General features: G+C 50.4%; 6 protein-coding genes across 6 annotated transcripts; 3 read left to right on the plus strand and 3 right to left on the minus strand.

The window, feature by feature from the left end:
- Positions 1-555: 555 nt before the first annotated feature.
- Positions 556-1,491, plus strand: N7506_012311 (uncharacterized protein; the record flags this gene model as incomplete). Its single annotated transcript, XM_056961602.1, has 1 exon — positions 556-1,491. The coding sequence occupies one exon, from the start codon at positions 556-558 to the stop codon at positions 1,489-1,491; it is 936 nt and encodes a 311-aa protein (XP_056806136.1).
- A 235-nt stretch (positions 1,492-1,726) lies between these two features.
- N7506_012312 (putative alpha-L-rhamnosidase A) lies at positions 1,727-3,746 on the minus strand (the record flags this gene model as incomplete). Its single annotated transcript, XM_056961603.1, has 3 exons — positions 1,727-2,593; positions 2,644-3,588; positions 3,615-3,746. 3 exons carry the CDS (start codon positions 3,744-3,746, stop codon positions 1,727-1,729), a joined length of 1,944 nt encoding a protein of 647 aa, XP_056806137.1.
- A 736-nt stretch (positions 3,747-4,482) lies between these two features.
- N7506_012313 (fungal specific transcription factor domain-containing protein) lies at positions 4,483-7,101 on the minus strand (the record flags this gene model as incomplete). The annotated part of the gene is made up of 4 exons (XM_056961604.1): positions 4,483-5,516; positions 5,569-6,875; positions 6,936-6,954; positions 7,005-7,101. Coding segments are annotated over 4 exons (2,457 nt in total), but the record flags the coding sequence as incomplete, so codon positions are not given.
- A 752-nt stretch (positions 7,102-7,853) lies between these two features.
- Positions 7,854-8,908, plus strand: N7506_012314 (androgen-induced gene 1 family protein; the record flags this gene model as incomplete). Its single annotated transcript, XM_056961605.1, has 7 exons — positions 7,854-7,931; positions 7,992-8,029; positions 8,082-8,105; positions 8,175-8,367; positions 8,417-8,468; positions 8,516-8,675; positions 8,722-8,908. The coding sequence occupies 7 exons, from the start codon at positions 7,854-7,856 to the stop codon at positions 8,906-8,908; spliced, it is 732 nt and encodes a 243-aa protein (XP_056806139.1).
- A 983-nt stretch (positions 8,909-9,891) lies between these two features.
- On the plus strand, positions 9,892-10,686 carry N7506_012315 (presequence translocated-associated motor subunit PAM17; the record flags this gene model as incomplete). Its single annotated transcript, XM_056961606.1, has 2 exons — positions 9,892-10,443; positions 10,510-10,686. The coding sequence occupies 2 exons, from the start codon at positions 9,892-9,894 to the stop codon at positions 10,684-10,686; spliced, it is 729 nt and encodes a 242-aa protein (XP_056806140.1).
- A 332-nt stretch (positions 10,687-11,018) lies between these two features.
- On the minus strand, positions 11,019-12,131 carry N7506_012316 (enoyl-CoA hydratase/isomerase family protein; the record flags this gene model as incomplete). The annotated part of the gene is made up of 4 exons (XM_056961607.1): positions 11,019-11,169; positions 11,218-11,574; positions 11,649-11,759; positions 11,809-12,131. 4 exons carry the CDS (start codon positions 12,129-12,131, stop codon positions 11,019-11,021), a joined length of 942 nt encoding a protein of 313 aa, XP_056806141.1.
- Positions 12,132-12,543: the final 412 nt, after the last annotated feature.

Below are 12,543 nucleotides of genomic sequence, written 5' to 3' on the forward strand. Positions count from 1 at the left end.
GCCAAGCCAATCAACATGCTACCTTCTGAACCATCTCACCACAGCCATGCAGAAGATGTTGTATATTCTCTTTCCCCGGGGGCCACACATGTATAACTGAGACAAAGCCCTGTCTTCTTCGCCACGCGAAATCCAAGTAGCCATCCATTGTTTGAAGGTTTGAATTCCGACAATTCATTCATGAATGGCGCAGGACTCTTGTCTAGGACAACTGCTGTGTCGCCCAAATGTCTCTTCCAACCTTGGAAACTCTGGAGGTTCCAAAGTTACTTCCTACTAGTTCCAGAACCATCAGGTATGTCTTGATTTTGATTCTTTGTGAAATCCTCCCGCCTAGGCACGCGCCTTGGAAAAGTTCAACATGTCAAGGTTGGAAGCTCAGCATGGCTCATCCATCCATGGATGATGTATAAATACTTGGAACCTCTCTGCCCAGCATGCTTCCAAAATTCGTCTTCCACCAACGCAGGTTACTTGAATCCAAAATATCTAGATCGTCAATCTTACCACCAATCACCTCTTCCAAGGTACAAATCCCAACACTGACTACTGAAAATGGAGCATTACGCCCTCCCCCGAACTTCGCTCCCACGACGTCTCTACCGTGTGCAGTATGAAAACTCTCACACACAAGAGAGTGAGTTTGGCCTTACAGCAGGTGACCCAACGAAGTTTGACTACAACAGTAGCGATTTTGGAGACACCATTGAAGCCCACATCTTCGGCGAGGAGATTGACAGTCCACTAATTTCGTGCTTCACGTCGAAGGACCAAGCGGAAGATTGGATGTGTCGAAACTGGCGTGATTTAGGACAGTGGGCACAGATTTTGGAGATCAGAACGAGATCTCTTGGTCATGGATATGTCTATCGTGCAGCTCATATTTTCCTCGACATGGGACGGGATCCTTGGCCAACCGAGAACCATGACGATATAAGTGGTGAGATCCTGGTCTTGCACCACATCAAATCTCGTGCCATTGTCGCCCGACGCGCGAAGATCACAGTTCCCCCTGCAGCCGACGTCGAAACAGCAGCAGAAGGATCTCAAACATCCGCGCAGGCCAATCTGTTCAACAGCGGGCAGAGCAGCCCCCGCGAGGCATGGCTTGATCCAACGCCGTGTTCGTCGCGAGCGATGTCCATCGCTCAATCTTCCGCGTTTGAGAGCTCGATCTTCGATGAATCAGAGTACGGAACACCGGGCTCTGGAAGATACGCTTCGAGAGAACCCTCATCCCCTGGATCGCTGCCACGCTTGACTGCACCTGGGCGTGTAAACATGATTAGTTCGCCTTCCGTGAGATCATCCAGAGCCTCGACTGCTTCCTCATGGGGTGGATCTTCTCTGTACTCCAGTCAACGCACCTCTATCTCGGAACTTTCAGATACCTTCAGTACGACGACTGTCGGAGGCGCGAGCCCCAGCATCCAGAGCTCACCGTTTTGGGAGAGCGAGGTATACTCGGACGAAGAGGGTCCACGAAGATAAATTGAGGTTCTAGATGGTACCTCGAGGCTTTTTGGGTGCCAGTCTTAGCTAGATGTTTATCTCACTCACTATGGGTTCCAAGGTTCAAGTTTGCAAGGTTCTTATTGGAAAGCTGTGGAAGATTCAAAGTTGCTAGACCCTTGCTTTCTTCTTTTCTTTCTCTCTTTCAAACTATGCAGTCATTTCTAAGCACGAATAGATTTTGGGAATTCATCCAGTAAATTATTAGAATTGCTCAAACATGCAACTCCCAGATACCTCCACCTAAACCTGTAGCCGAGCCATTCGATAGCTTGACACGCTCGCCACTTCTCGATATCAAAACGCCCTGAGTACCAGACAAAACCACCTTTCCAGTAGTGTTAAAAGGGGTCTCGAAGGAAAACTGACTGAATTTGCCACCAGTATGGCGGAACGTTGTCGAGAACTTTCCCAGTGAAGTTGTGAAGCCCGCATCTACAGAGGAGAGATTTCCAGGCTGTGGTGCAATGGTCCAACTTGAGCCACTAGCCCCAGTGAGCTGAATACCTGCCGCGTATGCAGAAAGGGCATATGTAGGGCCTGTGGACCATCCATGTGCATGCGATACGCGAGGATCATTGGAGTAGGGTGCGTAATGAAGAGACCCATCTGTGGAATACCCTTCAATGAAAGTCGACTGAGTCATGCGTGGATCGTTTAGCATGAAGCCCCATTGTAGACGCATCAAGTCCAGAGCAGAGTCTGGCTTGTTGGCAAGGTAATGAGCTTGTAGTTCAAAGCCGCCGATGAAAGGAGATATGGTTTGACCGGCCTCGGGAGCAGGTGCTCCGTAGATGCCCCATCGTGCTTTGAGGGCGTTGGATACAGTGTTGCGCTGTTTTACTGACTGTGTCAAATTGGCTTTGATAGCCCATGCGTTTCCATCTTGCGGATGAAGGGTGGTTGTCTGGTTATCAATGTAAAGTCCATTCTTGTCGTCCCAGAGTTTCTGATTAGCGACGACTTTGATCTTTTCTGCGATGCGCTTCCATTCCGCGGCGGAAGACGTATCTCGAAACTCTTTCGCAAGTTGTTGAGCGTCCTGAAGAACGTAGTAAAGAATGGAGTTTGCTTCGATGTTCTGCATGGTGTATTAGAACTTGAATACTTCACGTTATTCGAGTAACTCACATGGCCTCCCATTCCGAAACGTAGCCAGTCACTTGTGCTGGTGATATTTGCTAGGCCAGAGCTGTCAATGCTTGAAACAGCCCACTGGACACCCCGCTTGTACTGGGACCAGTGCTGTGAAAGCCATCGCTTATCACCCGAAAAGCGGTACAAATATGAAGCACCAATCAAACTGTGCAGATGATAGGTGTAGCTGACAGCATCAAAGAAGGGCTTTCCAGCATAAGGTAGCTGTCCGTTGGACTTTTGCAGAACAAAGAGGGCCTCCAAGGCAGTGCGGACGCTGTACAAGTCACCGGTACTGACAGCAATGGACTCGAGGGCAATGGACATGTCACCGGGCCACACAAGGCGATCACGCTTTGCGCCATCTGTGATCGTGCTACTCCCATTGGTGATGGTATAATTGTTCCACCAGGTGGCAGGCTCTGTGAGTTGGGATTCATCGGAGCTAGTTTCATCAAACAAGTGCACAAGTGAATTACCCTGCTTAGGGTTGATGGTGCAAAGTTGATTAGTATACGCGCCGGCATACCAGATCTTGTTGATCAACTCGTCATCTGAGTGGAAATAGCCAGTGTAGGCCCGCAGATCCTGGTCTGGAGCAGCGGTGTAGTTGACATGAAGACCCCGAAGTTGGACAGTGGCTGTCGTATTGCTCACTACTGTCAGATAGCGGAATCCACCACGAAGATGTTTCTCTTCGGGCGTGTACTCCCCTGCGCCTTTACCAACTTGGAACCAAAGTGAAACATCCAAGGCATCGTCCCCAGTGGCATCGCTGGCTTTGTCACTGACCCACAAACTAGACTCGGAGAAAGTGACACCCAGAAATGCAGATGGTGACGAGGACTCCCCAACATCCAAGGTGACTAGGCCGGCTACATTCAGACCAAAATCATACGTGACAGATGAAACACCGTGGAATGTTGCATGACCGGGGGGCTAGTCAGAGACTGAGCGTTTGTGACCGTGCCATTGACGTTATGCACAGAAGATGGAACCAAGTCTCTCGATTTTGGGGCCAAGATGTATCGCTGGTATGGCACATCAGACGAGGCGGCCGCCACAAGTGACCCGAAGAGTATGGTCGCGAGATACATCCGAGCGTGGATATCTTCACTGTGCGTACACAACCTTAAGAGTGGGACAGGATCCAAATACTTATAGTTTGGTCAAGACCTGCTTCATGTTCTTGGCATAACGAGCCCGCTCGAATGCTCGAATCACAGATCCGAAGAACACCCGGATCTTCTGAGTACTCTCGGGCCAGAAATGACCGAGAAGAGACGAATCGAGGGTTCAGAGTATGCAGGACTCCGCATTTCATGTCGGTCGATCAACCTGCCGAGATGCCGATTGTGACGAAAAGTGTGGAGTTGGGCCGCCGATTTGCGGGGAAGTGAGCTGCTTGGGTCCTCTCGGCAAAACTTCGCATAATTCATTTCGGTCCATGTGGGTGTGTTTCAGGACAGACTTTGCGAAATGAGAAAATAAATTGAACTGCTATACACAATGACGTTGAGTGATGTCAGTATTCTGATCAGCCAACTTGCATCCTGCAAGGGAACACAGCGTGTGTCAAATTGTGGCAGGGAAGACTGGTGGCTGAGAATGAGGGATTTTCATGTGCATAGCATACTATCAGACAGGTCTAGTATTGGTTCTATGTCGGAACTGTTGCCCGCATTAGCATACATGACTATGGACGAAATCAATCCAATGCGTGCATCATCACTCCATGCACTTCAGTGGCGAGGCGAAACCGCCAGGGTTAGCCCAAGAACTGTCCATTGGCCAGGGCAATCCAAGGTAGCCTCTTCTCCCAGCAATGCTGCATTAGTTGACGTGCATTCTGTATCTACTCATGGTCAGGATCATGAATGTAAGAGATAATCGGACTGGGTAACGCACCTGCTTCATTCCCGAACTTTCCAACACAAGGAACCGTTCCAAAAGCTTCGATCTTTGGTTTGAAACCCTGGACTCACAGCCGGCAGTGAATAAGGGAAACAGAGAACATACTTCGGTAGCCGCCCCAGGGCGCATGCGCCCAAGGGCATCGACGAGTTTGCGCAATACCTCCTTAACTGGGAAAGAATCTGGTGGGGAGCCCAGCACACGTCGATGAAGATGCAATAAGCCAGCAAAGCGGAATGCTTCCTCGATAGCCATCATATCAGAGGATTCAATGCCCCGATGATGCTCGGGGTTAGCATGGGCACGTTCACTGATCCCGTCTATTTCACCAAGCACTGATTGAGCTTCGAGGACCATGTCAGCAGAGGGATGCCATCCATCTTGAAAGTTCCCCATCTCGTCGAAACGTTCATTGTCGCACTCTTGGACCAAGCGAGCAAGACGGATCAAGAACACTCCGGTGCGGGGCGAAAAGCCCGTGAAGCAATCAACAGCGTACTCATCATGACCATCGGAAGAGGAGCAGGCAGCCAAGACAGAACTGTAAACCATCGAGGGCGGGCCAGCTTGGCGACATGACAAGGATCCCATAGTGTCTAGATAGCCAAGCCAGCGGGAGAAGAAGGCGCCGATTCTGTTTCCTGGCTGTGCCATGGCGTCACTCCGGGCAAGGAAAAGGTCACGGGCAAGCTTAAGGTGACTTTTCCAGGTAATCGGGGCCTCGAACGTACCGGGCGAAACGATTTTCAGAGAAAGAAGCATGATCGCGGTGGCCAGATGGCTATCGGTGATGTTTTCGTGGGACGACTCCAATGCTATACGCAAGGTCGGAAAGACCTGGCTGACCCAATGGGCAATTCGATTGGCCGGTTCTGGATGGCCTAAATACCGAGCGCGATGACTAGCGGAGTACGCAAGGAGTAGATTCAAGAGATTGGAATCACCAATGGCCACTTTACGGTCAGTATAAGAGAGATCTCCCGATTTCGCAAGGACACAACTTACTTGACGGCAAGACTGAGACAAATGGATTGTTGTCGCAGTTATGGGGGACTAACATTCGCGCAGTGTGATTTAGGAAATGATGGAAATACATCAAATTGATGGGGTTTTCCAAGAGTGCAGAAGGAAGCGGAGATAGGTATCTTGGGATATTGATGGGCACTGGAGAGGCATAGTAGCCACTGCAAAATTGGGCCTGAGCCTCCGGTGCAAGTTGCGGAGTGGACTGTGAGACATCCTGAGTGTTTCCCCGCGAGCTGATGAAATCCAAGGCGTAATTGATGTCTATGGCTGCGTGGTCGTTGGTGAATGTCAAGTCTTGGTCTGGACGTCCAGAATCCAGGCCATAATTGTCAGTGACGTTGTTGAGGTAAGTCTGCCACTTGTTCTCTGCAAGGGAAAATTCTTGAGCCGGCGGAGTGTTGTCGTGCATACTGTCAGGTAACATTTGATGGTCACGAGGCAGTCCAACAGAATATTCGTCTGCAGAATGTGTGGTAGCGGGTGTCTCACCCAGCCTTGAGGGTGGGCTTGTGTCATTTCCTCCCAATGACACTCCATGGGTATCAAAGAGTGAATGCAGTGCATCTGTATCCTGTATGCTATGAGAAGTACCTTCTTCCTTTGATGCCGAATTGGAATTGAAACATGACTCATCCTCCTCGTGCAGCACATCGGTCGAACTTCCTTTTTCTTGGGAGTGAAGGATGGAGGGGTCCGAATGGCCATGAGATCCATCTACTGAATGACGCATAAAGGAGACAGGCTGAGAAACCGGGTTCGAGTGAAACGCAAATGCCGACAGTGATCGGAGGCCAAGTCCCTGCTCTATGGAAGTGGGGAATGGCGTGCTGTCGAAAGCGTGTTGTCCGAATTGAAAGTTTGCCAGGGGCCCAGAAACAGCGGAAGCCAAGGATGGAGTTTGCTCGGCCCAACTTGTTGAGAATTGAAGATCAAGCTGTCTTGGCGAAGGTAGCTCCTCAGGACCAGGCCTCGGGGAGTCAAAGAGGACTGGTGTACTTGGCGATATCGCTCCTGGAGATGCCAAATCACCAGAGCGCGTGCTCATAACTCCATCTGCCGGATTGCTTGTCGGTGTTGGAAATGAGCTCGGGCTTGTTGTGTTGATGGAGAAAGAGCTGGAGAACCCGACGACAGCTCCTCCGCTTCCACCCCCATAGCCGCTAGACTGCGAACTCGGTGAGTCAACAGACGCACGCTTCGTTCTCCCTCCCCAGTTCAAGCGAACACTATAGTCGCAGAGCTCACCTTGTCTTTGGCAATTCAGACAAGCTGGTTTCTCTTCCCCGCTAGAATTCAAGATCAGCTCATGTTGAGAGTGCAGAGAGCAATGCATCGTACCATTTCACCTTTCGTGCTTTACACGGCCTGTAAAAGTCAATGCTATTCAAAGATGGGATTGCGAGAGCCTGACTCACCAACATCCCTTTCGACTTCGGCGCTTTGGTTCTGGCGCGCCAGGTCTTCTGGGGCGTGGCATTGCACGTCAAAGCAAGTCTTTTCGCGTTCCAATGTCTGACCTTGGAAACCCGCGAATATTCAAAAAGGCTGGGGCCAGCCAACAGACACAATTCGATCACCTTTCATGTGATCCCTGAACTCCAATACACTCGCCGTTCTGGACTCACACCCAACACACGTCACAATTGGCACGCTTTCTGCGTTTTGAGCCTCTTTGACCCCACGTAGCAACAAAGCGATAATCGACCAAACACCCACACCTAGTATACAAGCACATCGAGGTGTGGGAGGGAGATGTGCCAGGGATTGTATCAATTCCACTGCTTTGCAGCAATGGGCCGAAGAAGGAAAGCAATGTAGAGTTGACAGTAGATAACAATCTGGCCGATCGGACTAGGATCACTGCAAATCACTCACTAGTGAATGGGGGTGACCTCACCATGCAGAGAGCAAGTAGCAGAGAAGGACAGGAGTCAACAATTTCCAGCCACGAGGAATGTTTCTGGAAGGCGGACCAAAAAGTGTGGGGAAGCATATCGCCCAGGCGAGAGATAAGGAAGATGTGTCAGCCGCATTATCAATAGTCCGCTACCCCAGACCGGCATGCCGCGGATTGCCGGGATTTCCCGCGGTAAGCCGAATTCGCCCGATGGGTCACGTTTCTTCCTCGCGACGTCATCACTCGCTCGGAGGCCGCGGATGGACTTCATTGGCCCTCCAAGCCGCGCTTTGACAACGAGCACCGTCCACGTCTGAACTTTGGATTCACACAGTCAAATTATTGGAGCGCTTCTGTCACTCTCAATATGGCTGTACCTCTGATCAATAGGCACCCGCTCCAGCGACTGCCGAGTCCCTCTCGAGGGATCTCCGCACTGGTGCATGTAAGTACCGTGGTTTCTCTTGGAATTTCCCATTCCAGGCACTGACGGGTCGCGTTCCAGTTGGCTGGTCTCTCCAGCTTTTTTTGGGCTTTCAAATAGTATGGTTTTTCTCTCCCGTTTTGCCCAAAGTGGCTACTGACATGTCTGAAGCATGCATGAGAACCCCAACCAAGCGTAAGACTTGCTTTTATGACCATAGACATAAGTTGCATTGGAAAGGACTTTTGCTCATTAGGTACACAGGAATCAAGCGTACGGTTGGCATTTCCAATATCTAACGGTCATTGGCTTGACGCTGTCTACTCTTACTTTCACGGTTGGGCTCCTGGCGGATATCACATTATCCCGCCGACTGTTCTTGGTCAAGAATCTTCTGTCAATATGCAGTGCGCCGCTTGAAGTTCTCATCAGTGTCCTGTATTGGGGTCTTCGCTCGGTATCATTTGATGTTCAAACGATTATGCTCCACGCTGACCTTGTAACAGGTCGATGAGCGATTGGTGATTCCCGAATGGGTTGTCATTCCGCTTCATGCCGGTACGTCTAGACTGGACATGCTTTGACTTGTGCTGATTTCCTGCTAGATCTCAGCTTCCATGCCACTCCATCAGTGGTGATGCTTATCGATCTGCTATTCCTTTCCCCGCCATGGACAATCACTGTCTTCCCGGCTCTGGTGGTGTCAAGCACGATTGCATTCGGGTACTGGTTTTGGATTGAACAATGCTTCGCTGTGAATGGATGGTACGCACACATCCTCTCCGTTCGTCGACATCACTGACTTTTCCAGGTACCCCTATCCCATCTTTGAAGCTCTTCCCACGGAAGGCCGCATCGGTCTCTTCACTCTCAGTGCAGCAGTCATGGCACTTAGCACCATAACCCTCAAATGGCTCCATGGGCGTGTGAATGGATTCGGGAACCAAGCTAAACCAGAATCTCGCCCAGGGGACATCAGGCGTATGAATGGTCTTTAGATGACAGCTTTGCATAGGACCACGTGGATATGCATTCGCTCTATCTTCACAGCTGTCATCCAACGGTCTTTCGCTGCTTTGCTTTGGTTCAGTGTTCTATGAGCTTCTTGGTCGCATAAAGGTGTCCGTCGGTGGACATTATCACATGAACATTCTCAACTCACCCAGGTGTGACATTACACCTGGGCAGTGCATGGATTTCACGCGAGCACCCCAGCATGTGTTTATTATTTCCGTCGATATAGACTACAGCATTTGAAACTGTAACCTTGGAACCTGGAATGCATACTCAGCCAGGTAAACTCGATCTTTCAACTCTTGAAATTATCGTGATTGTCCTGAACCTGGCTGTCAAGTCAAATTGAACACCGAGAATGCCTAGGTACATGCAGACTATAGATAGTAGCTCTGGTCCTGCCGGATTTTGAAGTACATCGCAGCTTGTGATCATACACCGCTTAGCCAAGACCTCGTACTCAAATCACTGTCCTTCACATCGAATAGATGTTGTAGGTATTCGTCACTTTCCAAGGTTGTAGATATATAGCCGACGTGCAGGCCAACCAAACTTGGACACAGTCAATTCCAACGCCTAGATAAGCTCTACAGAAGATCACAAGCCTTGAATATCAACATGAAGCAGTGATGCTATGCCTCAAAAGTTTCATCATGGGATGCCCACCTGGGCAGCACTTGGCCGAAATTTGCGTTCTCCGCAGACTGTGTACGCTGACGTCATGTCGTGAAGCCATTCTACAATACATACCAACCTTGGAACCAGTTTTACCACCGGTAAAATATCTGGGCTGCTTGTCAAGAAAGAGATAGACAGATTCAATGTTCTTTCAAGGGTTGCATGCACTCCGAACATTGGAAGTCTTGGGAAGTGCTCAGGTGCCCCATGCGCATCACGTAATCATCGAGACACTCCAAATCCGACCTCACTTCCATCCCTCAATTGAATCCAGCTCATCTTCCCCAAAATGCATGCTCAGTCACTGAACATGTCGGCTCGCACAGCTCTGTCCTCCGGACTATTCAAGTCCATTGCGCCATCGCCCGTCGGTGCTCTCCGTCCCATTCAGCAGACCACTCCCCGGACGACATCCAAGCAGCTCATGCGCCTCAGCTCCACGGCAGCTCGATCATCTAGCCCTGCTACTCTGGATACAACCTCCCGTCCTCACGCCCAAAATGCCTCCATCTCTTCTGGACTGCGATCACAAAGCACTGCTGCGACTGCGAACGAAGTCAAGCTCGACTGGAACTCGTTCTTCAAACTTCGCGCTTCGCGCCGCCGCTACTCTCTCGCTTCCTCGGTCGCCACTTCCCTTGTCAGTACCACCGCTGGAGTACAAATCCTCTCTGGTCAGGATCTTGAAGCCTTGGGCGGTGCTGTGATGGGCCTCGACCCCTTCGTGGTTCTTGGATTGGCCACAGCTGCATGCGGTGCCGCTGGATGGTTAGTTGGTCCCGTTGTTGGCAACGGAATTTGGGGATTGGTCTACAGAAAGTTCAAGCCTTCCGTCAATACGGTATGTATCGCCCTACAATAGAGCTTCGGCCTCGGTCTTCTCAATACTAATCGCTTGCCGCTACAGAAAGAGAAGGAGTTCTTCGATCGCATCCGTCGCTTCCGCGTTGACCCGTCCACCAACTCGATCGCTAACCCCGTCCCCGATTACTACGGCGAAAAGATTGGCAGTGTGCAAGGATACCGACAGTGGCTGAAGGATCAGCGTGCCTACAACCGCAAGCGCCGTAACTTCATCGCTTAAAAACCCTCCGCCTGTGGTGCTGAGGTGATTTTCTTTCATTTGTGTCAATATAGTTGAGTCCGAGGACTCATGGTCAACCAATCTGGTACCATTTCCCTCTCTCTTGTCGGGGTCGGTGTTTATTTTGTTACATTATCATTAGCGGTTTTGGTAGCAGGGGCATTGCAATACATTCGGAATGACCTTTCATCATCCCAACAGGCTTGGCTATCTTCTGAAGTTTATCAATTAGACACAATTTCGAGTGCAAGAACCCCGGGAATCGATGAAAAGTGACAATGTCAGACTTCCAATGAACAGCCCGGAGCAATCGAGCCACACACCTCGCACGCTCACAGCTTGGAAGTGCCCTTTCGTTTCGGACTTCGACCAGTGTCAATCTCGGTCCACCATGGCACAACTGGCGGCGGGTTATCGTCCAGGTCAGCACTGAAGTTCGGTTTCCGCTTCTCAAAGAATGCTGCCACCCCCTCTTTCTGGTCCCTGAGACAGTTAGCCTCAATGAATCCATCGAATGCGATCTTGACTTACGATGCCCCAAACATATGATAAATTACATGCGATTCCACCAAATGCGCTGCTTCTGCAGACCCGGTATCACGCCACATCAGTGCTCGGTTCAAATACGACGAAGTCGGACTGACATTCTCCGAAATATCAGTGGCCAGCTCGAGCGCGCGTGGCAACACCTGGGTCGGTTCTGGGAGAATCTCATTGAACAGGTCGCCGAAATGTTTCGAGGCCGGCGGGAAGACACCCCCAGTGCTGACAAGATAACTGGCGTTCGAGTGGCCGACCAATCGTGGAAGAAAGTATGAGGAGCACGATTCCATTGTGATCCCGCGGCGGCCAAAGACGAATCCATATTTGCCCTTTTCGTAGGCGATTCTATCGAACGTTCAACTTGAGCCCTGCTTGGATTTGAAGGTATGGATGATTTCTTCATGTTCAATACTACTCACCGAATGATAGCCGGCAATGTCATAGTCATACCAACACCAACCGCCGATCCTTGCATAGCTGCAATGGTTGGTTTGCGGCATCTATGGATAGCCAGGGCGACTCGTCCGCCACTAAACCCATCAGTTGAGAGAAAGCCAAGCTCCGACCTCTTTGACTTACCCGTCACGATGGTCCATCATTCTCTCGTTGCCAGCACGGAATCCAATATCAAGGTCTGCGCCCGCACAAAATGTCTTACCAGCGCCTGTCAAAACAACCACCTTCACTCGGCTGTCCACGTCGAACATTGGAAAAAGCTTCTCAAAATCCTGGACCATCTGCCCAGTGAAAGCATTTTGATGTTTTGGGCGGTTCAGCGTGACCACAACCACTGGAGTAACTGCTGGTGCGCCTGGCGGATGATGGGCGACGGTTACATGGCCGGTCGTTTGAACTTCTTCATACGATGCAGGCAGTTCGATAGAATTTGGATCGAATATCATGGCTTTCTGTTTACTGACCGCAAGGTGTATCCCAAAAGATTATCCCCGCAGCATACATATACTTTGCTCGGTTATTGAAACACCGTTGAGCCGCGGTTCGGTTTGAAGTGTGGGGAAGCTGGGGTCGATCGTGCGGAGTCACGATGAACGTGTATTCAATCTCGCACCTGGGCGAGTGATGACTGATGAAACTACGTTTGAGCACTCTGAACACTCCGAAGTGTGACCCCAAAACTTCCGAACAGTTTCTTTGCGGACATTTAGGATTAGAAAATAAACCGAGGTCGGTCCGTTGCCCTCAGCCGATGGACGTGAACACTTTGTGTATGCAGCACTTCCTGGGTTTCAAGCTTCACAAACAGCATCTTGCTCGCGTACTGCCTTAGTTTGATGCTTTTATGGCTGTTGTGGT

This window comes from Penicillium brevicompactum (genome assembly GCF_028827555.1).
Source record: "Penicillium brevicompactum strain IBT 35665 chromosome Unknown utg000009l_segment0_segment0, whole genome shotgun sequence".
Classification (NCBI taxonomy): Eukaryota; Fungi; Ascomycota; class Eurotiomycetes; order Eurotiales; family Aspergillaceae; genus Penicillium; species Penicillium brevicompactum.